The sequence below is a fragment of the Terrapene carolina genome, unplaced genomic scaffold (genome assembly GCF_002925995.2).
Source record: "Terrapene carolina triunguis isolate 2854851 unplaced genomic scaffold, T_m_triunguis-2.0 Scaffold89, whole genome shotgun sequence".
In the NCBI taxonomy this organism is placed as follows: Eukaryota; Metazoa; Chordata; order Testudines; family Emydidae; genus Terrapene; species Terrapene triunguis.
Genome location: NW_020664440.1, coordinates 11,812,065 through 11,838,135, shown reverse-complemented (window position 1 = coordinate 11,838,135; position 26,071 = coordinate 11,812,065). Strand labels below are relative to the sequence as shown.

Here is a 26,071-nt window from a genome sequence, read left to right as displayed (position 1 = left end):
AAAAAAAAAGCCGCGATCGCGGTCTAAAAAAAGACGCGATCGCGATCCGCGGCGGCAATTCGGCGGGAGGTCCTTCTCTCCAAGGCAGAGTGAGGGACCGTCCGCCGAATTGCCGCCGAATACCTAGAACTGCCGCCCCTGTCCGGAACGGCCGCCCCAAGCACCTGCTTGAGAAGCTGGTGCCTGGAGCCGGCCCTGTCCACGTCCCTCCAGAAATGTGGCACTCAGAACTGGACACAATACTCCAGTTGAGGCCTAATCAGCACAGAGTAAAGCGGATGAATTACTTCTCTTGTCTTGCTTACAACACTCCTGATAATACATCCCAGAATGATGTTCACTTTTTTTGCCACAGCGTTACACTGTTGACTCGTATTTAGCTTGTGGTCCACTATGGCCCCCAGGTCCCTTTTCGCAGTACTTCTTCCTAGGCAGTCATTTCCCATTTTGTATGTGTGCAACTGATTGTTCCTTCTTAAGTGGAGCACTTTGCATTTGTTCTTATTGAATTTCATCCTATTTACTTCAGACCATTTTGAATTTTAATCCTATCCTCCAAAGGACTTGCAACCCCTCCCAGCTTGGTATCGTCCGCAAACTTTATAAGTGTCATCTCTATGCTATTATCTAAATCATTGATGAAGATATTGAACAGAACCGGATCCAGAACTGATCCGTGTGAGACCCCACTCATTATGTCCTTCCAGCATGAGTGTGAGCCACTGATTACTCTCTGGGAACAGTTATCCAACCAGTATTGCACTCACCTTATAGTAGCTCAATCTAGGTTGCATTTCCCTAGTTTGTTTATGAGAAGGTCATACGATACAGTATCAAAAGCTTTACTAAAGTCAAGATATGTCAAGTCAAAGATGACTCTATTTGAAAGATGGACTTATGTAAATATGAAGAAAAATCATTTGCAAATGTTTCATTCTCTCTGCTGCAAGCTTCTCCGGTATTTAAAATGGGTCTATGCCACAGCTGCAGATACACAGCCATTAGAAAATACTGGTGGTAAAATAGATTGATGTGACTAATAAGCAAAGACTATTCATTCTGTATAGTGAAAATCAAAGAATATTTCACCTGTGGATTACCATATGGTCACACACTGTATGCCTGAGTTATAATTCAGACTGAGCAGGAGTTAGAGAGTTTAGAGATATTATGTATTTATTATTTGTATTGTGGTAGCTTCTATGAGGTCCAGTCATGGACGACTATGCTAGGTGCTGTGCAAACATAAAACAAAAAGACAGTCCAAAGAGCATATGATCTAATTAAATAAAGATCTAAACGAATACCTACTGACAGAAAGATCAATCGCATGGCTATACATAGGATCTTTCCATGCACCATAGCTGTAGAGCACTTTGTATATCAGGGATTGGGAAGTCAAAGGTAGCTTTCTGTTACCTCACTTGTAGGTCAGGAGAGTTCAGTTCAGCTCCTAGTGTAATTTACAGCTCTTCTAAGTCACGCCAGTTTGTAATGCCCCCCAGATGCCATTGTGTGAGCCGGTAGCAACAGAGCATGTTGTGTTGTGAGGAGGTGGTAGGAGGAGCATGTGCTGTAGACCTGGCTACATCACCTCTACATAAGCAGAGCATACCCCATGCCAAGGCATTCCCCTATATAAGGCCGTTTTACATTCCTTTTGTACAGCCAAAGCAGTGTAAAGCGATCTGATACGGAACTCTAGAATTTACTGACACTTATACTCAGGTCTATTCATCGGTGCTTTATTTGTTCCAGGGCTGAGCCCCAGCACCTCTGGGCCCGGCAGTTCAGAGCCCCGGCACCTCTGGGCCCGGCAGTTCAGAGCCCGGCACCTCTAGGCTGGGCAGTTCAGAGCCCCGGCACCTCTAGGCCGGGCAGTTCAGAGCCCCGGCACCTCTGGGCTTGCTGCATCCGTTATGAATGTAAAAAAAATTGCTTGAGTCCCAGCGCCTAATTGCTTGAGCCCAGACACCTCTTTGATTACAAATTAAGCACTGCTATTCATTTACAGTAGACTTGTTCCATGCACACAGAATGCTACAAAACAGTCCTCAGCATCCTGCCAACGTATTCTAATTGAAGTGTGTTTCAGAACATTACATGGGGACTTCTCACATGTACTGCAAAGGCTGTAAAGATTTCATTATTAAGACATTCAACACCACATTCTGCCAAAGTGACTGGAGTTTGAAACTCACTCTAATGGAAAATTCCTCAAATTTATGAAGTTAATCCAGCTCAGAGAGAGATTACTGCTGATGGTTCATTTCCTGAATTTAGCTGTGCAAACTCAGATATGTTTCTATATTCTCTTCTAGAAATCTAGGCCTCCATGGAGTTGAGTTCAATGATTAATGCACATTATGCATGATATCTTGGCTACACACATGTTTATCCATTTGGATTGCTTACTGTCCACTCAGATGTTGGTCAGATAATCTTTGACCTAGAGAATCACTGTTGATACACAAATCTTTAAATAATCAGCCAGTTTGAAACTGGACATGCTTTCTCTACTGAACAAAATATATGCTGGCAAAGAAAAGCAAATGGAAGTTTTAGAGTGGTTTTAGAATTTGAAGTCACATTACCTAAAAATTAGGAAGCTGGCAGTAAATAGGGAACACAGGCACAATTATTTCAAAGGGTAGTTAAAAGGAAAGGCAGTTAAAGCAAAGAGTGTGAGTTTGTTTCTGGAGAATGATGGGGATACAGAGCATGGCAGAAAAGCAAGACACAATTTAAATACATCCAGAAAAATAAGGGGGTGAAATCCTGGATTTCACTCACAGGATTGGGCTGGTTGGCCTGTTTCTTGTATTTTTCAGTATGTCATTTATATAGTGAAATTGTGGGCCTGATTCAAAGCTCATTGAAGATAATGGGAATCTTTCCACTTACTTCAATTGGCTTTGGATCAAGCTTCCTCAGCAAATGATTAGCAAGAAAAGAAGCTGTGAAAAGTGACCCCATTTTGTTTTGTGAAATGCTTACTATAAAATAATAACTTTTCACAAGGTGTGGACAGTATGAAGCTTGGTAATAATAATTCTTGTTTATATCAAAAGACAAGGTAATTCCACGTACTTGAACAAGATAATAATGAGCGTAAATATTTAAAGTTCAATCTAACACAAGTAACCAAGGGATACATTTTCTCCTCCAAGAAAGTCAGTATTTGCCAGCAAATAAATTACCATGTGTCAAAGGACAAAATGAATAAAAGTTAAGGTGAATCTGTTGAAAGCATTTCCATTAAGAGATGTCATGAGGCAAGAGTCAATGAGCTTTTCAGAAGATGTAATTGGTTTTCTCTTTGAGGCCCTATGTCAGCAAGCTACTTGACTGCGTGCCCAACTCTGAGCATGAACTAGTCCCAGTGAAGTCAATGGAATGGCTCACTGGCTTGAAGGTAGTCATGTGCTTACTATTTTAATCCAGGTCTGAGCTGTGCTACCGTAGTGTAGGTGAATGACACAAATAGGTGACCATTCCATGCAGAAATGAAGCGATGAATGAAAATCCTGCTATATCAGGGGTGGCCAACCTGTGGCTCGGAGCCGCATGCGGTTCTTCAGAAGTTAATATGTGGCTCCTTGCATAGGTGCTGACTCTGGGGCTGGAGCTACAGGTGCCAACTTTCCGCTGCTCAACCCCAGGCCCTTCCCCCACTCCACCCCTTACCCCAAGTCCCCCGCCTCTTCCCACACCCTCCCCTGAGCCTGCTCCATCCCAGAGCCTCCTGTACACGGCAAAACAGCTGATCGCGGCAGGCAGGAGGCACGGGGAGTGAGGAGGAGGTGCTGATCGGCAGTACTGCCAGCGGGCAGGAGGTGCTGGGGGTGGCAGGGGGCAAACTGATTGGGGCTGCCGATGTATTACTGTGGCTCTTTGGCAATGTGCATTGGTAAATTTTGGCTCCTTCTCAAGCTCCTGTGCTATATAAACACATAAAATAGACACACACCCACTACAGACTTGAATTAATCCATTATTTCTAGAATTATTGCTTCATCTATGAGATAAACATAATATAAAGTCCTATCTCTATAACCACAATCCTTAGCTCTGGATGCCTGTGACTTTACACTACAAGAGAAAATAAAAAGAACACTAAATTTTCACCCAAGTCAAAATTTTCTTAATGGTCTCCAGGAATAAAGACATTTTTTGCCACTTTTGTGCAGGAGACACAAGTCTGAGCAACACCAAAAGTGTTCACTAACACTGCCACACATAAGTAAAAGCTTAAGAAATCAAGCAGAGACAATATGTACAACTTTTAATTAACTGTGCCAAACAAATCATCTCCCAAAGTGATATCTCCTGTGAACAAAAGATTGTTGACAGCTATTTCTCTTGATCTTGAGAGCGTGAAAGAATAATATGTATTTAACAAGGCTGATAGAAAATAAAAGCTGGAAGAGGTAGCAGATGTCAACACATTAGATTTTTAACTGTGGCAGAGGTAATGTGTACCCCGCTAAATTATTCAAGGCAAGTTGTGCCGTTATGTCATTCATTTTACCTATTTACACACTTGCACCCCTACTTCACCATTGCTTTACTTCAGTACCCCACCAGCCTAAAGCCGTTGAAATCATTAGTTACATGGGTGTAAAGTTTGACTAATGTTGTAGTGAATCAGACCCAATGGTCCAAGTCCTACAGTCTTTACTGTAGCCAATGGGTCTTTTTTCCTTATTAAGGGCTGCAGAGTCACTGTCTTTTAATTTTAAAAAAATGGTGTTATTTAAACCTACTGCAATTAGAACAATGACAGAGAGAATTTTTTAAACATTAGATCTGAAATTTTGTGTCCAACTTGTGTGCACAATTAGCACAAGTGAATGCACAAGTCTGACAACTGCATGCACAAAGAGGTCTGAATTAAGGAACAGGCACTCTAGGCGTATGACTAGGGACTACATTCCTGGAATTATATGATTAGAATGGAATCTCCGCTTTCATTTTGGGAATGGGGAAGAAGTAATTTTCTAGTCCTCAGGGATGTGATGAAAAGCTTTAAAGTGTGAATCAATCATAATCAACCCAGCAACATTTTCCTGAGTCTGCAGACAAGCTGGAACAACAACTGAGACTGGTGTGCACAATCTCATGCATTTCAATAGATTGTTAACTCCAAGACCAACTGCTCTGCTCGGTCTTACCAACATCACCCAAATAGAGGACCCTGTGTGAGAGGAGGGTGCAACATTGTCAGCACATCCATCCAAGCAGATCAACCCTAGCTGCTGGGATAAGTAGGGGGGAGGGGTATCCTTGTAGTCACTCTTCTTGAACAGAAAGTGCCCCCTTTACTATCATCACTCCAAGGAGGTTTGTGGTGACGTTGCTGGGACAAAACTTTGCAGGGACCCATGTTGTGGTGTGCCAATAGGCCTAGATTGGTTTAATCCAGCCCTATACACAAATAAGAATTGTTAGCCATTTGTGAATTTAATTACCTAAATTGCATATACAATCAGGGTAACTACATTTACAAATTGGGCCAGGAGACCAGATTTTTAAAAATAGGACCGTAAAGTTAGGCTCATAAATCCATATTTAGGAACCCAAATTAATAGCCTTGTTTTCAAATTTCAGATGAGTATATTCAGAATTCAAATGAGAGAGAGACTGGATTACAGTGATTTGGATAAGTATTACAGAAAACAAGAGAAAGAAATAGAAAAGTGGGCCTGATTCTCAAGTAACTTCACTAAAGACAGTCAAATTTGAAGGTGTAAATTAGACTTAAATTTAGCTAAGTGAATGAATTGTGCCTCATGACAGCTTTGGTTTTAGTTAACAGGTTCTACTGACTTCCATCTTAGATCCAGTTGTTTATATTATATGTTAATGATCTTTGTACCTGTTTATCCCATTCAAAGTATTAATTTGTATGCTAATAGTATTGCTATTTAATAAACTATGTTTAAAAGAAGACTTTCTTTATCTGCGGGCTGATATTAATGAGCTTCAAAATCAAATGGCACAATTAACTGCAAAGAAAATAAATACCATTAAAACCAATGTTTGCTATTTGGATCAAAACAAAGATACAATATCTAACTGAACAGGGTTATTAAAATATTTAAATAAAGAATATTATAAAGCAATCATAATAAGCGATAACACAACATTGTTCCGTGCTAATTAAAAAGCAGGTATCTTATTTTTACTATTTTTTCAATCACCTGGGGTGTAGGATCTATGCACAATTTGTGAAGACAAATATTTGTTTTATGCAAATATAGACAGACATCTGAATTGAGTTTTACTGAATGATAAAGCTTCCAGGCAAAATGCAATATGGTGAGGAAACTAAGTTTCCATAAAAGATAAGTTAGTAGAGTCCTCCATTTCATCATAGAGAAGAATCAAACCGAACCCATGAAGTCACTTGTGCAGTGACCTGATTTAATTTTGTCTAAGAAAAAAATAGTATAGTGGGTCCATTGTTAACCAGCAACTCACTGTTCAATACAAAATACACATGATATAAAGGACCCTGATGCACCTGGATAAATCATAGAATCATCAAAAAGTAGGACTGGAAGGGACCTCAATAGGTCATCGAGTCCAGTCCCTTGTACTGAGGCAGGACTAAGTATCATCTGGAGCATCTCTGACACGTGTTTGTTTAACCAGTTCTTAAAAATCTCCAATGACGGAGATTCCACAACCTCCCTAGGTAATTTATTCCAGTGCTTAGCTACCCTGACAGTTAGGCAATATTTCCTAATGTGTAGCCTAAATCTCCCTTGCTGCAATTTAAGCCCATTACTTCCTCAGTGGTTAAGGAGAATAATTTATCACTTTCCTCTTTTTAACAACCTTTTATAGATTTGAAGACTTGTTATCCTGTCTCCCCTCAGTCTTCCCTTCTTCAGACTAAACAAACCCAGTTTTTTCAATCTTATCTCATACGTCATGTTTTCTAGACCTTTCATCTTTTTGGTGGCTTTCCTCTGGACTTTCTCCAATTTGTCCACATCTTTCCCAATCTCCCAATCTGTGGTGTCCAGAACTGGCCACAATATTCCAGCTGAGGCCTTAACAGTGCTAAGTAGAATAGAAGAATTATTTCTTGTGTCTTGCTTTCAACACTCCTGCTAATACATCCCAGAATGATGTTTGCTCTTTTTTCTCTTTCATTATTGACTCTCATTTAGTTTGCGATACATTATAACCCCCAAAAATCTTTTTCTGAAGTACTCTTTCCTAAGCAGAGATTTCCTATTTTGTATCTGTGAAATTGATTATTCCTTCCTAAGTTTAAAACTTTGCGTTTGTCCTTATTGAATTTCAGCCTATTTATTTCAGATCATTTCTTCAGTTTGTCAAAAATCATTTTGAATTCTAATCCTGTCTGCCATCGCACTTTCACCCCCCTCCCAGCTTGGTATTGTCTGCAATCTTTATAAGTGTACTCTCTGTGCCATTATCCAAATCATATTGAAGATATTGATAAGAACTGCACCCATGATGGATCCCTGTGGGACCCTACTCAATATGCCCTTCCAGCTTGACTGTCAACCACTGATATCAGCTTTCTGAGTACAATTTTCCAACCAGTTGTACACCCCTCATAATAGGTTAATTTAGGCTATATTTACTTGGGTTTGCTTATGAGACGGTCTTGTCTTACTAAAGCCTTACTAAATTCAAGATATATCACATCTACTGCTTCCCCCCTCTCCACAATGCTTGTTACCCTGCCCCCCTCTTATCATCAATGTCCTCTTTTTATGCCTGTCCCAGCTCCTCCCCTGTCCGGGCTTCATCAGCAATTAGACCTTCTCAGCCATGACTCTCCTTGAGGTGCACCCTGTCACAGGGTTAGTTGGCCCTTTCCACTTGGTCAGTCCTTGTGTGGGGTAGACATCCCATCACAATACCACAAAAATAACTGGTTTAAAGGCCAGTGGCTGAAATGCCATTAAAGGTTTAACTCAACCTGAAGAAAAACATTACTCAGCATACCCAAATTCCTGTTGTCTGCCACTCCATTAATATTGGCTATCTATAGCATATCCTCCCCCCGATCCACTGCTGCAAACCGCAACTCCCCATCCTGGTCTTTTCCTAAGGTCACCATGTGAGCTCAGGCTATGTACACCATATACTCTGCCCCACAGTTGGGAATATGGGGTGTGAATAACTGTGTGAACCAAAGTGCTGTGATGTAATTCCAGCATGTGGATACTGTGGGTATGAAATAAGTTTTCTAGTTCACATTAATATAGTCCTGTTAGAAGATGACTATGTAATGCAAACTAAGAAGCTTTGTGTTTGCACACACAACGTCCACATGGAGGAGTTACAGGTCAATTCTTTGCTGAGCATTGCTATACACACCCCCATAGTCCCAACTGCAGGACAGTGTATACAAGCCCTCAGTATTAAGGTTCATCCACACTAGTTATGTCCCCTTTCTGTCTAGCCCCATCCTATCTTCTCATTCCAAGAGAAGACTAGGAAACTGTGCCAGGGTACTTGCCCAACCTCAAAGTTGTGACAATATATACAATACTTAGCTCCTCGGGTGTCTGTGAAGGATTAAATTACCCAAACTGCAAATGGAGATAACATTCCATCCTACAAATGAAAAATAACTAGCCAGCCTGCTCAAATAAAAATCAATACATATAGCAACCACTGAGCAATTCCTGCAAAAGTACACCAAGGAAGCCAACTCCTGCTTCCCTCGCCACACACACACACACAACTTTTTCAAGCAATCTGTGTAGGAAGAAAAATATACTCCCAACTACAAATTTAGCAATCAATATTACGCAGCATAGCTAATCAAGGACCAATTCAAGTGTCACCAACCTGTTCAGTACCACCCACCCAGCTGACCGCCACCTGATCGAAAGCTGCAGCTAGAGTGAGAAGATTACCTTCTATTAGCACAAGGGAGGACGAATAATCCTCCCATGCTGTCAACAGGCATACACCAAAACTCATCGTCCGGCCGAGAGAGGTTGAAGGTTTCTTCAGTATGGTTCTGCCATGTGAAGGTGGCACAGTGAAATATAGTCCTTACAGACCTGGGAACCTGAGCCAAGAGTCCGCAGCAGGAAGAAATATAATATAGCTTTCTACTGAGAGGGAAACAATCAGCTTCCGCTGGTTGTTGAATTCTATAGTGAAAGTAGAAGTGTAAATGTCAAATATAATTGTCAGAAGGATAGCCTGCCAATTTCTCCTGTTTGCTAGTAAATCCTGCTGTTTTTGAAAGACATTAACAATGCAGGAGCGCCAGAGAAAATCTCACTTACCCTCTGACAGCGTGCCCACACAGCTATTATTAGATCTAATTCCACCATTAATCATTATTTTTCATGATGTTTCAGGTATTATATTGAGTTCAAATACAGCCACTGATAAGACCAAACTCCGTCCTGATGTAAAGTTAGACCGTTAATACAGGACTTAAGTGGGATTTAAATGGTGAATTGAGCCTTATGTGACCCTTTGTGTGGGAGTGAATTCACTCCCAGAGAGATTCTTCCTTCCTCTAGGACAGGGGTCGGCAATGTTCGGCACGCGGCTCGCCAGGGTAAGCACCCTGGCGGGCCAGGCCAGTTTTATTTACCTGCTGACGCGGCAGGTTCGGCCGATCGCGGCCCCCACTGGCCGCGGTTCGCCGTCCCGGGCCAATGGGGGCGGCGAGAAGCGGCGCGGGCGAGCGATGTGCTGGCCGCGGCTTCTCAAACCTGGGAGGGCGGGGGAGATCCCGAGCGGCCGTTTCGCGCGCCGCTGCTCCCCCTCCCTCTCAGACTTGAGAGCCTGGGAGGGAGGGGGAGGAGCGGCGCCCGCGCCGCGGCCACTCGGAGTCTCCCCCTCCCTCCCAGGCTCTCAAACCTGGGAGGGCGGGGGAGATCCCGAGCGGCCGCGGCGGGCGAAACAGCCGTTTCGCGTGCCGCTGCTCCACCTCCCTCCCAGACTTGAGAGCCTGGGGGGAGGAGGCAGGGCTGGGGATTTGGGGAAGGGGCGGAGTTGAGGCAGGGCGCGGGGGGGCGGCCAAAATTGTTTTTGCCTTGGGCAGCAAAAATCCTAGAGCCGGCCCTGCGTAAAAGGCCTGATTTGCAGTCCCTGGACACTTACTGTCATGAACACTTTGTCTACAAACACACACAGTCAGCTGCATGTGCAATTTGGTGCACTAATATCTGTTCATGCAGTGGAAAGATTCCAACACCCAAATAATGAAATATTTATAATGAAATCACACTGATCAAAATGGAATTTGTGAATGAAAATTCTAACATCCCTAACAATGGGATGGGGACAGAGGACAAGAGGCAAACAGGCAGGTCTGCATTTCTCTCTTACGAAGAACTCCTCATTGCCATCAGTCTTCCCGCCTGATTTCAACATCTGACTCTCACTTCCTCTCCTCACAATCTCCCACACTCATCCTTGTGACTTCAGATTGGTACTGATGACCCATCCGACCCCTTAGCCGTACACCAGACCCTCGCTCTCACTTCTTCATTTGACCTGCAGCCCTGGTTCAACTCTCCAACTCCAACAGGGCCATTAACTTGATTTGGTCTCCACCAAGCACTGTTTTTTCTCTGATCTCTCTGTTGCTGTGTTCCCCATCCCTGACCAGCACCTAGCCTCTTTCAGCATCATTTATCAGCCCCACACTCAAGCCCTGCCATGAAGGCTTCCTGTGACTTCCAATCCACCAGAACCAATGACTACTCATCAGTGTTCAGCACTCTATCCCATGCCCTCTCTTCCATTTCTTTCATTGATATGATTGTCAATTATATCATTCCCCACTTTCCTTCACTATTTTCCCTCTCTCTCATCACAAAGTCAGCCCTGCCAACCCCCAGCCCTGGCTCACCCCCAACATCTGCTTCCTCAGCTCCTGCTCTCACGCTGGAGAGCATCTCTGCTAGCAATCCCATGACAAGGCTGATTTCTTCCACTACAGATTTGTTCTTTCCTCGTTTAGTTCTACCTTCTTGCTAGCTAAACAATTCTACGTCTCCAACCTAACAGAATCCCACACCCGCAATCTCAGCTGACTATTCACAGCATTTGACTCACTCCTCAACCTGCCCCCAACTCGTGCCTCCACTTATCTCTCTGCACAGGATCTCACTGACTTCTTCCGAAAGAAAACTGACAAAACATGACATGCCCTCCCCTCAGGCTTCCCTTCCTTTCCTCCTTTCCCTCTGACAACTTTTATTATTATTATTTTTATTATCATGTCACCTAACAGCCCCAATCATGGAACACTGTGCTAAGCGCTGCACAAATACAGAACAAACACACCGTCCTTGCCCAACGGAGCTTGCAATTTGTGTGTAAGGCAAGAGTAAACAGATGGATTCAGACAGACCACTGAGTACAAGGAAACAAGGAGACAATATTGGTGATAGGCAGTGGTCATAAAACTCCAGCAGCCTAATTATTGTCATGTTTTTTGGAGCCATCATGGGAAAGGAGAGTTTTGAGATGGGATTTGAAGGTGAATAGTATGTAGCTATGCAGATATACAGGAAGCGTCTCCAAAGCATGAGGGGCACATAATCTTTCTCCATAACATCGCTAATATACGGTCTTTCCTATCCACATGCACAGCTAACACTCTCAACCATGCTCTCGTCATATCATGTCTCAATTAATTCAACATCCTTTTTTTGGACCTTAACATATGAAATCTTTCCCCATTCAGTCCCATTCACAATGCTTCTGCAAAGATCGTTTTCCTAGCCCATTGCTTTGATAGGTCCGCCCCCTTTTTGCATTCCTTCACTGGTTCCCCCTTCTCTGTTGCATCAAACATAAGCTAATTATTTTCACTTTCAAGGCCCTTCATGACCTACCTCCACCTACCTTTCATCTCTTATTAGCTTATGTCGAATTCCACCTCCAATCATCCCATGATGCAAGCCTCCATTTACCACTTGTTAAATTTTCAAACATGCTTTCTCCCAGTCTACCCATAAACATTCACAATATTAATTCATTACCCTCCTTAAAACTCTCCTTTTTCATGATGCCGAGCTTCCAGTTATCGATCTGATCTAAAGCCCATTGAAGTCAATGGAAAGATTTCATTTGGCTTTGAATCGTGCCCTAAATATCAATGATATTTATATTCATGAATCAAGGGCTGAGTATGAAGCTCAGAAAGAGTGACAGAGGGCTCATCAATGACACTCACAGGATTTGAGCTTGTTACAATTCCATACGAAATGGTAAGAGTGGCAGATTGTTTGGGACATTTTCAGCATGTACTGCATCCCCCTTGGTATAGCTCACCTTAACAAGGCTCCCAGGAGCTGAATCTGAACATTTTTTTTTAACAAAGACAACATACAGAAGGTAAATTGTAACATGTTGATTATTATGCAGGTTGTCATTCTTCCTTAAGCATGAGAACATATGGTTCATTTGCCTATCTGACGCTCGCACTAGCTGCTGTACTAAACACGTTACATTAAGAAGTCAGTGATATAAGATAAAATTAGGTTTATTGGCTTGTTCCATTATGAAGCTCTCTAAGGAAGGGGAAGGGGGAGAAAAGGCTCTTTTCTTATTGCTTTCTAATACCGGCTGCCTGCTAACATTTCATTGGGTCAAGTAGCTATATGGGTCCCATTCTGCATTCTCATTAAGTTTCGGTGCAATGGCTTCAGATGGAAAGAGAACAGCAAAGGAAGAAAGGGGGACAATGAAACAAAAGTGATAGGATAAGAAAAAAAGGAGGCCCCTTTCTTTTCCTATCCCTGCTCATTCTTCTCCTATTATCAATAAATATTTCTATTCTATATTTGGGGGGAAATTGATGATGTAGTCATGTCATGCAAAAACACTCTTTTCCGTCTATATATCTCAGGAGGGTGTAAATCAGCCGCTACTAATGTTAGTCTTTTTTAAATCAGCAGGTCCAGGTAACTAGAATGCAAGAATTTTGAAAGAGCTGACTGAGGAGCTCAATGTTGATTTTCAACAAGTCTTGGAGCAGAAGACTGGAAGAAGGGCAATGTTGTGCCAATATTTAAAAAGAGTAAAGGATGACTGCAGTAATTATTGGCCTGTCAGTCTGACATTGATCCCAGGCAAGATCATGGAGCAGCTGATATGTGATTCAATTAATAAAGAATTAAAGGGGAGATAATACAATTAATGCCAATCAACATGGAAAATAGATCCGTCAACGTAACTTGCTACCTTTCTTTGAGTTAATAATGCTGATGTAATATACCATAGGTACTCCTTCATAAGCCGAATTGTTTTAGTAAAAAAAGGGAAGCACCAGAGAGGGGGGTCGGCTTATGAACGGGTATAGAGAGGGAGAGGTGGGACACAGCCCCTCCCCCTCAACGGAGGGGGCAAGGAGAGGCAGTAAATAATTAGAAAACATACATTATAGTGATAGACTCAAGGATGAGAGAGAAGGTTAAGGGGTGACTTGATTACAGTCTATAAGTATCTACATGGGGAATAAATATTTTATAATGAGCTCTTCAATCTAGCAGGAAAGTATAACAAACTCCAATGCCTGGAAGTTGGAACAAAACAAATTCAGTCTGAAAATAAAGTATACATTTTTGACAGTTAGGGAAATTAACCATTGGAACTATTTACCAGGTTCATAGTGGATTCTCCATCATTGGTAATTTTTAAAACAAGATTGGATGTTTTTCTAAAAGATAAACTCTAGAAATTATTTGGGGAAGTTTTAAGGCCTGTGTTATAGAGGAAATCAGACTAGATGATCACAATGGTTCCTTCTGGCCTTGGGATTTATGAATCTCTCTTCTCTCTTATCATCTTTCACCCATTAGTGAACATAAGAACGTCAATAGTTGGTCAGACCAATGGTCCATCTAGCCCAGTATCCTGTCTTCTGACAGTGGCCAATGCCAGATGCTTCACAGGGAATGAATAGAACAGACAACCATCGAGTGACCCATCCCTTGTCATCCACTCCCAGCTTCTGGCAGACAGTGTCTAGGGACGCTCAAAGCATGAGGTTGCATCCCTGACCATCTTGGCAAATAGCTATTGATGGACCCATCCTCCATGAACTTATCTAATTCTTTGTTGAACCCTGTTATATTTTTGGCCTTAGTCTTGCCTGGAGTCTTTCGGTCTTCCTCCACCCCAACACTCCAAGCAGAGCAAGTGCTCCTTCTACTTTGCAATCCTCCCTCTTATCTTAAGGAAAAGAGAGACTGATAAGGAGAGAAAAATGATTGAACCTAGAGACAAATCAATATGGTTAAAATGAACTTGGAACGATCTGAGCAATTTCGCAACATTCCTATGAATGGACAACTTTTCAGCCAACGGTTTTTGTCACAGTCTTTGCATTTGGGTGTGAGCGTCTTTGGGTTCCCTCATTCCTTGCTGTTAGACCAAAGGCCCTGTTTCTGGAAACACTTCTGCATATGATTAGTTTTTCATTTGTGAGCAGATCCACTGAGTTCAATGACACTATTCAGAGGTGCAAAGTTAAGCATGTGGAGAAGTATTTGTAGAATTGAGCCTAAAATTGTACATAATTCACAGGAAACAGGATAACAATAGAGTCATTAACAGATAAATATATTATCAAGGTCTATAAATCCCTTCTTCTTACATATTTTTGCCACAAAACATCATTTGCCATCCTTCCATATAAAGAGAAAGAAGCCACTGTGCTCATATAGTGAAATATAGTTTTAAAACACAAATACTCATCACTGTTACTAGCATTCCCTTGAAAGAGATGTAATGATGATGCTGTCAGCTTAGCAGAGTATGTTAAATGTTTAGTGCTTCCTGCTAGAAGAAAAATCAAAGTGATTCTGTCCAGCAAGCTGAGATTTTGCATGCATTTTCATATCTCAATAGGTGATTTCAGAACAAGCAATACATGGGCACTGGAAATAGGCAGGCAAATCTATGTATTTGATTTCTGTCAGTTCACTTGTTAGCTAAGAATAGAACTGAAGTGATTAATCAAATTTAGCAGATGCGGAATCAGTTCCATTGGTTCCCTAAGTCAAATTAGAATGTCATGAAGAGATAAGCTTAATCTGTATTCATGTTGACTTACAGTGATGTTGCCTGAGATATCTAAAACTGTTCTGACTGCTAATGCCAATACTTCAAGAGCTCGCTTTAAAAACTAGAAAGGGAAATGAACTTTCTTCTTTACAAGTATACAGGCACTGATAAGATACTGAGTTAAAGGGAATCATCAAAGCTATGAAAAACTACTACTGAAGGAAGAGCAAGAAGGATAAATGAGAACAGACTGAAACCGGGCCCCAAAACTGAAAATACACAAACCCAAACTATTTTGTAGGTGCACATATGTTCATTGAACATTTTGTTAGAAAAACCCGAAGCCAGAAGAGCTGAAATACAGTGAGAAAGGTTGTTCCCATGTAAAACTGTAAAGTCAGCACAGAAGGTCCCATCCCACCCCTCACTGCTAGCAGAGGGTGCATAAGGAAGTGTGGTCTATTGGCTGGGTCACTAAACTAGGTATCAGGAGCCCTGGGGTCTATTTCTCTCTGCCACTGCTCTCATGTGTGACCTTCAGCACATCACTTTGCCTTTTCTTTGCTCCTCAGACCCTTTGTCTGATATTTCAACATTCGTTTTCATCAGAAATCAAAGCAAAACACTGACATTTTAAATTTTTTTGTGGAACAGACATTTCAAAAAGTTTCCATTTGGAAATGTTGAAATCGTTTGTTTCACCATTTTCAATCAAAATGAAATATTGTGACATTCTGAAATCAAAATATTTCATTTCTGTTTGTTGAACTGACCTGAAATGCCTCATTTCAAGTCAGTTCAATATTAATCTGCATTTTCCCATTGTGGTGCATTGCTGTTTGGGAGCTGTAGTTTAAGAGCCCGATGCCCCTAATCTCCCCTGAAGGCCAGATACCCTGGCCAGACTACATCTTGCATGATGCATCTGAAATCATGTGATTCCCATGATGTACTACGCAGCTTGGTGAGAAGGGAGTCTGCATTGCATTGTGTGTGATGTAATCCTCCAGGGAGCATAGTGGCCATTGGCGAACAGGAGAGAATGGGGGCCTGAACTACAAGAGACAAGACAATGTGCTGATAGGGAAATGCATTTTAATGTTTTCTTGAACTGATTCAAAACTAAATATTTTGAGTCAGTTAAACTAAATGAAATATTACAATTTGGGTCAAGCCAACCAGAAACAAAACATTTTTATTTATTTCCACCCAAACCAAAATTGTATTTTTTTGGCAAAACTGAAATGTTTTGATTTTGTGGAAACTGTATTTTCCATTGGCACACATGTTAATTGAAAATTCCTGACCAGCTCTTCTGTCTTGTCTATTTAGAGTGTAAATCTCTGGGACAGGAACTGTCTTTTGCTAAGTGTCTGTACAGTGCCTGGCACAACTGGCTTTGATTTTGGTTAGAGCCTATAGGCACAATTGTAATACATATAAATAAAGCCTTTCATGGCTGGGGGCTGGCCCAACATCAGTCTGGTTGAGGACACCTGGTTGAGGTATTCCCTGAGTTGTGCAACATGCAATACTTCTAGGCTGTAGGACTGGACCTAGTACTTGTAGGGTCAGGGTTAAATTATGTTAGCAAATATGTAGGTGGTTTACACTGTTGCTGACTATCTTGTATCTGTTCTATGGACAGTGAATTTCAGTTCTGAGGTCTCTCAGCAGAGCATCTTCCATGAGCACTAAATTCATTAAAAAAGAAAATCTTTGCCTTAAAATGGAAACTTATGATCCCTTTCTTCCTCCTCCATGGTATCTATGTTTGGTTTTTTTTTTTTTGTCTAGCTAAAAAGCCACCCCAAACATAGTATCTTTTCCCCCTTCCCCAAATAGCAAAAAACACCCCCCCTCCAAAGAAACCCCCAAACTACCAAAAGCATCAACAGCAAACAAACAAAAACCTAAGGAGACATGCCTACTCATCAGGTGACATAAATGTTTTAACTTTTGACATGCTTGGCCTGATTGGGGTCTGAGTCACACCATTATAAATAAGGACCAACTGCATTGAGACCAAATGTATTCCCTTAGCATACAAATGGTGTAAATGAGAACAAGGCCCTTATGCTCTCACAATATTGTGCAAGCTAGATTTTTCCAAACACAAGGAATTGATAATATCTGTGCATCCAAACACAGAGCCCTGGAAGAACCCTCCTGCTTAGCAAGCTGGTGGCACAGTTCAAATGCAATACCTTGCTATAAACAGATTGAAATCCTTTACTTAATGCAGTGGTTCCCAAACTTGTTCCGCCGCTTGTGCAGGGAAAGCCCCTGGCAGGCTGGGCAGGTTTGTGTACCTGCGGCGTCCGCAGGTTCGGCCGATCGCGGCTTCCAGTGGCCGCGGTTCGCTGCTCCAGGCCAATGGGGGCTGCTGGAAGTGGCACGGTCCAAGGGACATACTGGCTGCTGCTTCCAGCAGCTCCCATTGGCCTGTAGCAGCGAACCACAGCCAGTGGGAGCCGCAATCGGATGAACCTGTGGATGCGGCTGGTAAAGAAACCGGCCCGGACCGCCAGGGGCTTTCCCTGCACAAGTGGTGGAACGATTTTGGGAACCACTGACTTAATGATACCTTCTGGGTCACTACACACCATGTTGGGAATGGGCAGATCTCTCTGAGTTTAAGACTCCAAAGGTCAGCTGTAAGATCTTAGCAATTACTGGATAAATCTTTATTAAGCAGCGATAAAAGTCTGCAATTACAACATCTGTTTAGTTGTCTACGTTTTCTTTAGATAGGTTATTAAAAGACAGCATCTAATTCTTCTTCTTTTCAAGAATTTCCTCATATTCCTCCTCTGATAAATGCCAATAATGTGCATGGTATATACTGAAAACCCTACATGAAATACATCATGCACTGGAGCCTTGATTTTGGATAGATAATGTCCCTCATGTCTGTAGTGAGGGAACTGGAATAAAGTTTTAGCTTACAAGTCAAACTGGGGACCAATAGATATTGTAAAATAATGCTTCCCTTTGTAGATTGCTAGACCGATTTTTGTCCAGTTGCATTGTTTCCTAAAAAAATAAAATAACATTAAAAAGTCTGGAGTTTTAAAATTATGAATATTTTTATTACTGATTATTAATGCACTGAAACAGCTGTATACAATTAATATATTCCTTCCTCTTGCCTTATTAAATGATTTCTATGCTTTACCTCAGCAGGCTTCCTGTAAGAAAAGGGTGAGTGATTCACATATGTATGTACGTATGTGTTTACAGCATTTTGGGATCCCTTGCCCTTGTATTCAGGAAACAACGTCTCTCACAGATGACCAACTGGGATAAGATTCCCATCTACCAGCTTGTTTCAGCTGAAAATAACTTGTAATATATAGCAAAGTTTTCATTAGGTCCTGATCCTGCACCCTTGAGGTCAATGGCAAAGCTCCTAATGACTTGTGCAGGATTAAAGTCTAGAGTTCAAAACTTGCTTTATCTGAGGTACAAATCACTCTCTCCCTTCCCCCCCATTTCTGCATTATTTAAAATTTGAGCAAACAGCTATAATGAAGGTTTGAAAATACTCTTATAGACAGAACAAGAAGGTGGATCTCAGTTGATTAGTCAGTTCTGCCTAATAATCTCTTTGTTTTTATATGTAGGAGATAAAATAGATAAAAGGTAACATTTTCAGACCATGTGATTAAAAAAGGAGTAGCTGCTCATGATAATACTATGCATAGCCATCAGAAATAGATCAAATCAAGAGCAAGCACAGGATGGGGGGGAAATGAGTATCTTTTCTCCTTCAGGGCAAAATATTCTCCAAAGGTTTGGTAGCCCCATCTCCTTAACAAAGGATTTAATTTGTCTAGATCATCCTAAAGGAGCTATGTGGTTTGACTTATTTAGCAACTTGTCCATCATCGCATTCCTGTCAGAACTGTGAACGATATTTTTTCTCAGATAATATGCCAACCAGCTTTTCAGAAAGGTTAGAAAACGGGTCCGTGGAGATTATAAATGCTGCACAATAAAATAGGAAAAGAAACTCAGGTAACCTTTAGTTAAAACAGTTCAGATTTATGTGTCCTGCTAGAATTAAAATATACATATAACAAGCTAGAGGGGATACTTCCCCCCTTTTTAATAAGTAAAGATACATATGATTTTGCTAGGTGAGAAAAAAAACTTACAAGTCCTTACTTCATTTTCTGTATGCTACCTCATATTCTGTGGGACTTCTGGAAGAGTTCTACTACAGAGAACTCTCTCTATCATCTTTAAAATTGTGGCAATAGCTACTTTATCATTTAACAATCAAGAGAAGGAGCAATTTACAAGAGATTGTTGGTTATTATGTTACCTTATGTCCAAATGATACGCTTTAACTGCATGGGAGGAATGGGGGGCTGGTGAATTCAAACACCCAACCATTGCCTTTATAATGGAATTTATACGTTGGTTTATTTTTTTTAAGGTGCCTGGACCTCTTAAGGATGGATGCCCATAAATGCAAGATTATTATAATTATTAATAATAATTTAACATGATCAGGGAACATATAAGTCCAAGTAAATATTATGGCTGTGTGCATGTATGTTTAATTTTATATATAATTATATACAATTATATATTTTAAAAATATATGTATTATAAAAATGTATATATTATAAAATTATAAAATTGCAATGATATATCTATTCAAGAATTTTATATATAAAATTTAACATACATGCACACAACCATAATATTTACTTGGATTTATATATATAACATGCACATGCAAATCAGATGGGACCCTCATTGCCAGTGCAGACCTTAATGTTGTAAAGTTTAGGCTGTCTTTATCTCCTTACTACTGTACATAAAGAAGCCAAATCATTCTCTCTGCACATTATAGATGTAGCATTTTGGATAGGGACTTGGTTGAACATATGGTATAATCTAAAAATAACTACGTGAAAGATCTGGCTAAACACTAATTAAAACAATACTCATGGTAAGTAATAGCTGAATGTTTTCCCCATAATTTAAAGATACCTCCTTTGCTATTGTTTCAGAGGAAAAATAATTAGGAACTTCTGTTGTGTAATAGCATCTTATATTACCGTCTCTGGGCCAGATTTTCTACTGACTTTATCTTGTGTAATGATTTGTACCTGCGCAAAGTAGATGCAAAGTGCTGTCTTTTTGATTTGGTGGTGTTTTACGCTCACTTTGTACAGGTGTAAATGAATATATAAAGTGCAAAAAAATGGAGAATCTGGCCCTCTGTTTCTATATTTAACACCATTATACACAATTGCAATATTGAATATGGAGACACATTTCCACATTGCACATTTGGTTGGTGTAATGCCAATGAATTATAATTTAAAGAGTGTTGTTATGGAAACTTAAGTATAGATAATAGGATGTATTAACCGATGGATGGATGGATGGATGGATAGTTTTCCAGTTCATTTGCAAATTTGACACCATCAGATCAGGATTAAACAAAGATTAAACAAAGACTGTGAATGGCTATCCAACTACAGAAGCAGTTTCTCCTCCCTTGGTGCTCACATCTCAACTGCTAGCAGAGCACCTCACCCTCCCTGATTGAACTAACCTCGTTATCTCCATACTGATTTATACCTGCCTCTGGAAATTTCCATTACTTGCGTCTGATGAAGTGGGCATTCACCCACAAAAGCTTATGCTCCAATACTTCTGTTAGTCTTAAAGGTGCCACAGGACCCTCTGTTGCTTTTTACAGATTCAGACTAACATGGCTACCCCTCTGATACTTTTCCTGTATGGGTGATTGAAAATCTTAGGTAGATCTCCCTTTAAAATCTTAGGGTATGTCTACATTGCAGCTGGGGGGTATGATTCCCAGAGCAGGTAGTCAGACTCATGCTAAGTCTGCTCCAGCTAGTGTGCTAAAAATAGCAGCACATGCTAGCCAGCCAAGCTAGGACCCAGGGTGTCAGGCAGTCTTGAACATGAGTGGCTCAAGGTAAACAAAGGAGTTTGTGGTGGAGGACTACTGCAGAAGGGCCAGAACATGGCAAGTGACTCTACTGCTTTGCTGATCCACTAGCAAAATCTCCTTGCTTAAGTACTAAAGGTACAGACTGTGGATAATGATGTAGCCCTGGGTTGCAGTACAGCCTATATAGCTACTGTGCAGTTGATCCGGAGCCATGAGGTAGATTTCATCCACTCAAACCTCCACTGATCTCCCTAACATGAAGCTGATTCAATCAGGCTCTGTATGGGGTAAGAAGAGATGGCCCAGAGAATATTGCAATGATATAGCTGTTCAAGAAAGCAAAGCATGTATCCCACAGACAGAATGTACAGTTACCCAAATGTATTTAAACCAGCTTTGTTGTCAATCAGCTTTCTATCTAGAATTGTACGGATAGAGCTCATGATGAATAGGCCTGCAGCATCAGAGCATTCCAGCAATGAGCTGTCAAAAATGATACTTAGTCAACCGATGTTCAGATACCAAAAAAAAAACCAATCCAAAAACAAAAACAAACAAACAACTCAGCAATCAGTTTACCAAAGTACCTTTTGTTTTGTCGCAGAACATTGGTGCCCTTTTTCCAGTTGATAATTGCCCGGGGAGAAGCATTTGGTTTACATTCAATGGTAACTTCACCCCCAACTTGAGCAACTGACATTTGTTTCACAGGATTTTTGGAAAAATCCGGGGCTGAAGCTTAAAAAAAGAAAAGGGAAAAAAAAGAAGAAACTCATAATATAGTTGACAAAATAAATTAATTTTCTGAAATTTTCTCTCTGCTGAACATAGTGGGTAAACTCAATTGCCTTTTTGCCTTTGCAGATTTGAATTCAAGTTTTTTATTTGAATTCTAAGAACTTAAGTCCGTTTAGAGGTCTTGTATTTATATTGCTTTTTATGAATTTTGTTCACCTGGAAACAAAAGGATTAGAACGACCCAACTTTCTGTGGTATCTCTGGTAGGCTTTGCTTAGGACAGTCTGAGGACTGGAAGGAATGTTTATTTTAGATCAGGAATGAGGTGATTTAGCAGAGCTCTAACAGTCTGCACAGTGAGTGTGTACCTAGATAGGGTCAGGTGGGCTTGTGTAGCCCAGGCCAAAGACCACACTACTGCATCTTCAATTTATTTTTAGCAAGCTAGCTGGATTAAAAGCTAAAGCAGATATGTCTACATGAGCTACAAATCATATGCCCAGCTGCAGTGTAGACATACCAAAAGCTTGAGCAGAATTAACAGCATTAAGCCTGAATCTAGTCCATTGTATTCATTGCTAGAGTGTAGATTATTCATTGCAAATAAATTTTTCAATTCGTTTTTTTTTCTTCTGTTCTTGATTTGAACCCGATGTATGAAATCCATTCATTATTCACAGGTATTTGTCAAATAATTGTTGGTGAAATTCAATCTTCTTGAGAGGAGCAGCACAAGACCTGCGCAATATTTAGTGCAATTGGAGGTCGTGTTTTGATGTCTTAAGCGGGACCTGATTGCTGCAAAATGACTCTCTGTACGGGGATGAATTTCACCACATGTGAACAAATTTCAGCCTGTGGGTGTTGTTGAAATTCATATTGAGATTATATGCACTAATTGTGCTGTTTGCTTAAATCACATGACATTTTTTGCTCACTTGAAATAATGACTGATGTTTTTAAATTGCAGAATAACAAATAATAATTTCAAATACCAAGTAAGGAATAACACACAATAAGCACCCTTGTTCACCCACAGAAATGCTGTTCACATGAAAATACCGATAAAGAACATCCTTTCCCCCAAACATTCATGCAAACAAAACACTTTTGCCCAAATGTTTGCGAATAGTAAGGGATACAAACATAGCTGAACTAAACAGCCTTGTGGAATTCAAATAGTCCACAAAAGCTGTTTTTGCAGTATTCAGTCAGCTCTCTTCATTTCTCGCTTTCAGAATTTCGAAATTAGTTTTACATTCTAGCTGCTATCTGCTTATTTTAATGACTCATTTACTTACCTATCACTCTTAACTCAGCATTGGCGTAAATTGTATTGTATTTGTTTTCCGCAACACACTGATAGAAGCCAGAATCTGACACATTCAGCATAGTTATGGTAAGAGTTCCATTTTCTATTTGAATTCTCTCCTAATAAAGGAAAAACAAGCAAACATTTTGTTTGAAGAAGTGAACATCACAGCAGGCGGTCATGAGTCAGAAGTTGAGATTTTGTTATTTTTGAATGCTTATTAAAACACTATGAAAATTTAAAAATAAATAAAGCCAAGTAGCTTAGCTCAAATATATATCTTAGAAAAAAGGTTACATGATGGCTGTAATGAAATACGAGGTGTTAGGCAAAATTTTTCTCATAAAACTTTTTTTTGGAGGAAAATTCAGATTCAGCAACACCAAAATATTTTGCAAATTTGTGTAGATTTTGATTTAATTGATTCAATTAAAAAAAACTTAAAAAGAAAAAAAGAAAACACTTTATTTTTCTATTTTAAATTACCTTTATTTTATAAACATTCTTTAATTTATTTTTAAAAAACACATACAAAAATTTGAAATCAAATCATTTGACTTAACTATTAACTATTTTTTCAACTTTTCGATTTGCCAAACATTTTTTAAAAATGTTTTTCGCTTGACCCTAAATGAGTTCTTTTCCAATTTATTCAAATTGCCTGCAAACCAAATTATTTGTTATTCGCCCAGCTCTAGCTTTAAGGCCCCAGTTCATCTAAGCAAATTAAACAGATGTTTAACTATGGGCACATGCTGAAGTCTCCTTGTTTAAAGGCATTGCTGCATTGAGAGCTAAAGGGTTATGCTTCAACAGGAAGCAGACACCAAAGCAGCTGCATCAGGGACAGCTCCACCATGAGAGGAGATGGGAAATGAGACCCTGAGGGGTTTACCCGCTTCAGCACCTGAGAGACAGAAATCTGCAGGGAGACTCCTCCCCAGGGGCACTAAGACCCATGTAGTCCACCCTTCCCCTCCATCCATGCGGATTTGGGGAAGAGAAAAGCTCCAGAGTAGAACCAGAAACTCAGCAGGCAGGAGCAGATACAGAAGCAGCTGCATTAGGGGCCTTTGGAAATTTATGATGTCAACAGACTCTGTTTCTCAATTTTTACTTTGGACAGTCTCTCCTCTCTGCTAGTTGGCTGTTTGCTCCAACCCCTCATACACCTTCTCTAAGGCCTGGTCTACACTAACCCCCCAATTCGAACTAAGGTATGCAACTTCAGCAACGTACCTTAGTTCGAACTTACCGCAGTCCAGACGCGGCAGGCAGGCTCCCCCGTCGACTCTGCGTACTCCTCGCGCCAAGCAGGATTACCGGAGTCGACGGAGAGCACTTCTGGGTTCGATTTATCGCGTCCAGACAAGACGCGATAAATCGAACCCAGAAGTTCGATTGCCTGCCGCCGAACCAGCGCGTAAGTATAGACAAGCCCTAACAGTCACTCATGCCCTCCTTAAGAGTCACTTACCTCAGCCTCACTCCCCCTGCCCACCATATTCCCTTCATTTCTCCTTCCCTCCTATTCACATTCCTCTCTTCAATGCTTTCTCCTCTTCCCTTGCTGTTTAGCTAATTCCCTCCGAATAAACCTTCCCTCTCATTTTTTTTTAAATCGTGAAACTAATATGATGTTTGCCAACAGGCACTCTGCCTGTATATTCTAGACTTTTCCTTAATGATTTAAGGATTATGATCACGGGCTACCTTATTACAAATCATAAACATGCCACTGCAGGACACTATGCTGTGCCACTTGTCCAGCTAACACTCACATATTCCCACACAGAGAAGCAGCTGTAGAGACTGAGACAGAGAATACAGCTAGGCTAGATTACAACAGCATCACAACTGTCTTGCAAACTTGTCTTTCTCACCAACAGAAGTTGGTCCAAGAAAAAGACACTGCCTCACCCACCTTGTCTCTCTAATATCCTGGGAACAACACGGCTACAAAACCATACGACATTATTTCTTATTGTTAGTTAAATAAATAAACTCTCCTGAAACCTTACCTCAGTCATCAGTTAAACATTTCAGGTGTCCAGCAGATTAGATAATATTGCCTAAAATATTTAAGGCATGAGTCATGTGAAAACAATCAGAATAAAATTTTGGAGGGCAATGGACTTTTTTCCATTGATAACGGGGTGGCTCTAAGTACCAGCAAAGCAAGCAGGTGCTTGGGGCAGCCCATTTGCAGGGGCGGCAGGGATCCAGCATGGGAGCTGAGAACCAACAGGGGGCCCTGGGAGCTGTAGTTCCTTGGTTAGCTCCCTGCCTATAAAGCCAGCCCTGGAGCAGGGAAAGAACTACATTTCCCAGCATTCCCTTGGCCACTACCAACAGGAAAGAGGGGGAGGGAGTGAGGAAGCTGAGACCTCATGCTACAGCCTGCTATGAATGGAGAGCTGCACTGGGAAGGGTAGGGATACCATATTTTAACATTCAAAAAATAGGACACTCCATGGGAAGGGAGGGTAGCCCTACTCTGCCCCCATCCACTCCCTCCGACTGCCCCCCACAGAAACCCCAACCCATCCAACCCCTCCCTGTCCCCTGATCACCCCCTCCCAGGACCCCTGCCCCAACTGCCCCACAGGACCCCTCCCCCTATCTAAGCCCCACTGGTCCTTGTCCCCTGATTGCCCCCTCCCGGGACCCCACCCCCATCTAAGCCTCCCTTCTCCTTGTCCCCAACTGCCCCCTCCTGAGACCCCCCCCAACTTACCCCCTAGGACCCCACCTCCTACCTGTCCCCTGACAAACCCCTGGGACTCCCATGCCTATCCAACTGCTGCCTGTCCCCTAACTGCCCCCCCAACCATCTAACCCCCCCCTTCTTCTTGTCCCTTGACTGCCCCCCCGGAACCCCCTACCCCTTCTCCAACCCCCCAGCCCCCTTACCGTGCCACTCAGACCAGCGTGTCTGGCTTCGCACCGCGCCAGACACGCTGCTGCAGACATGCTGCCGTGCTCCCCTGCGGAGCCACAGCCCCCCCCCCCCCCCCCCCCCCCCCCCCCCCCCC

General features: G+C 41.4%; 1 protein-coding gene across 1 annotated transcript in view; it reads right to left on the bottom strand.

Moving 5' to 3' along the window:
- Window positions 1–26,071, bottom strand: part of LOC112103401 (contactin-6-like) — a 131,687-nt gene that overhangs the window by 37,526 nt on the left and 68,090 nt on the right. Inside the window, exons 7-8 of the mRNA XM_024195170.1 lie at window positions 23,026–23,155; window positions 21,574–21,724 (exon numbers count right to left, since the gene is read on the bottom strand). Of these exons, the coding sequence (XP_024050938.1) occupies window positions 21,574–21,724; window positions 23,026–23,155 (281 nt within the window). The remainder of the gene's footprint in view (window positions 1–21,573; window positions 21,725–23,025; window positions 23,156–26,071) is intronic.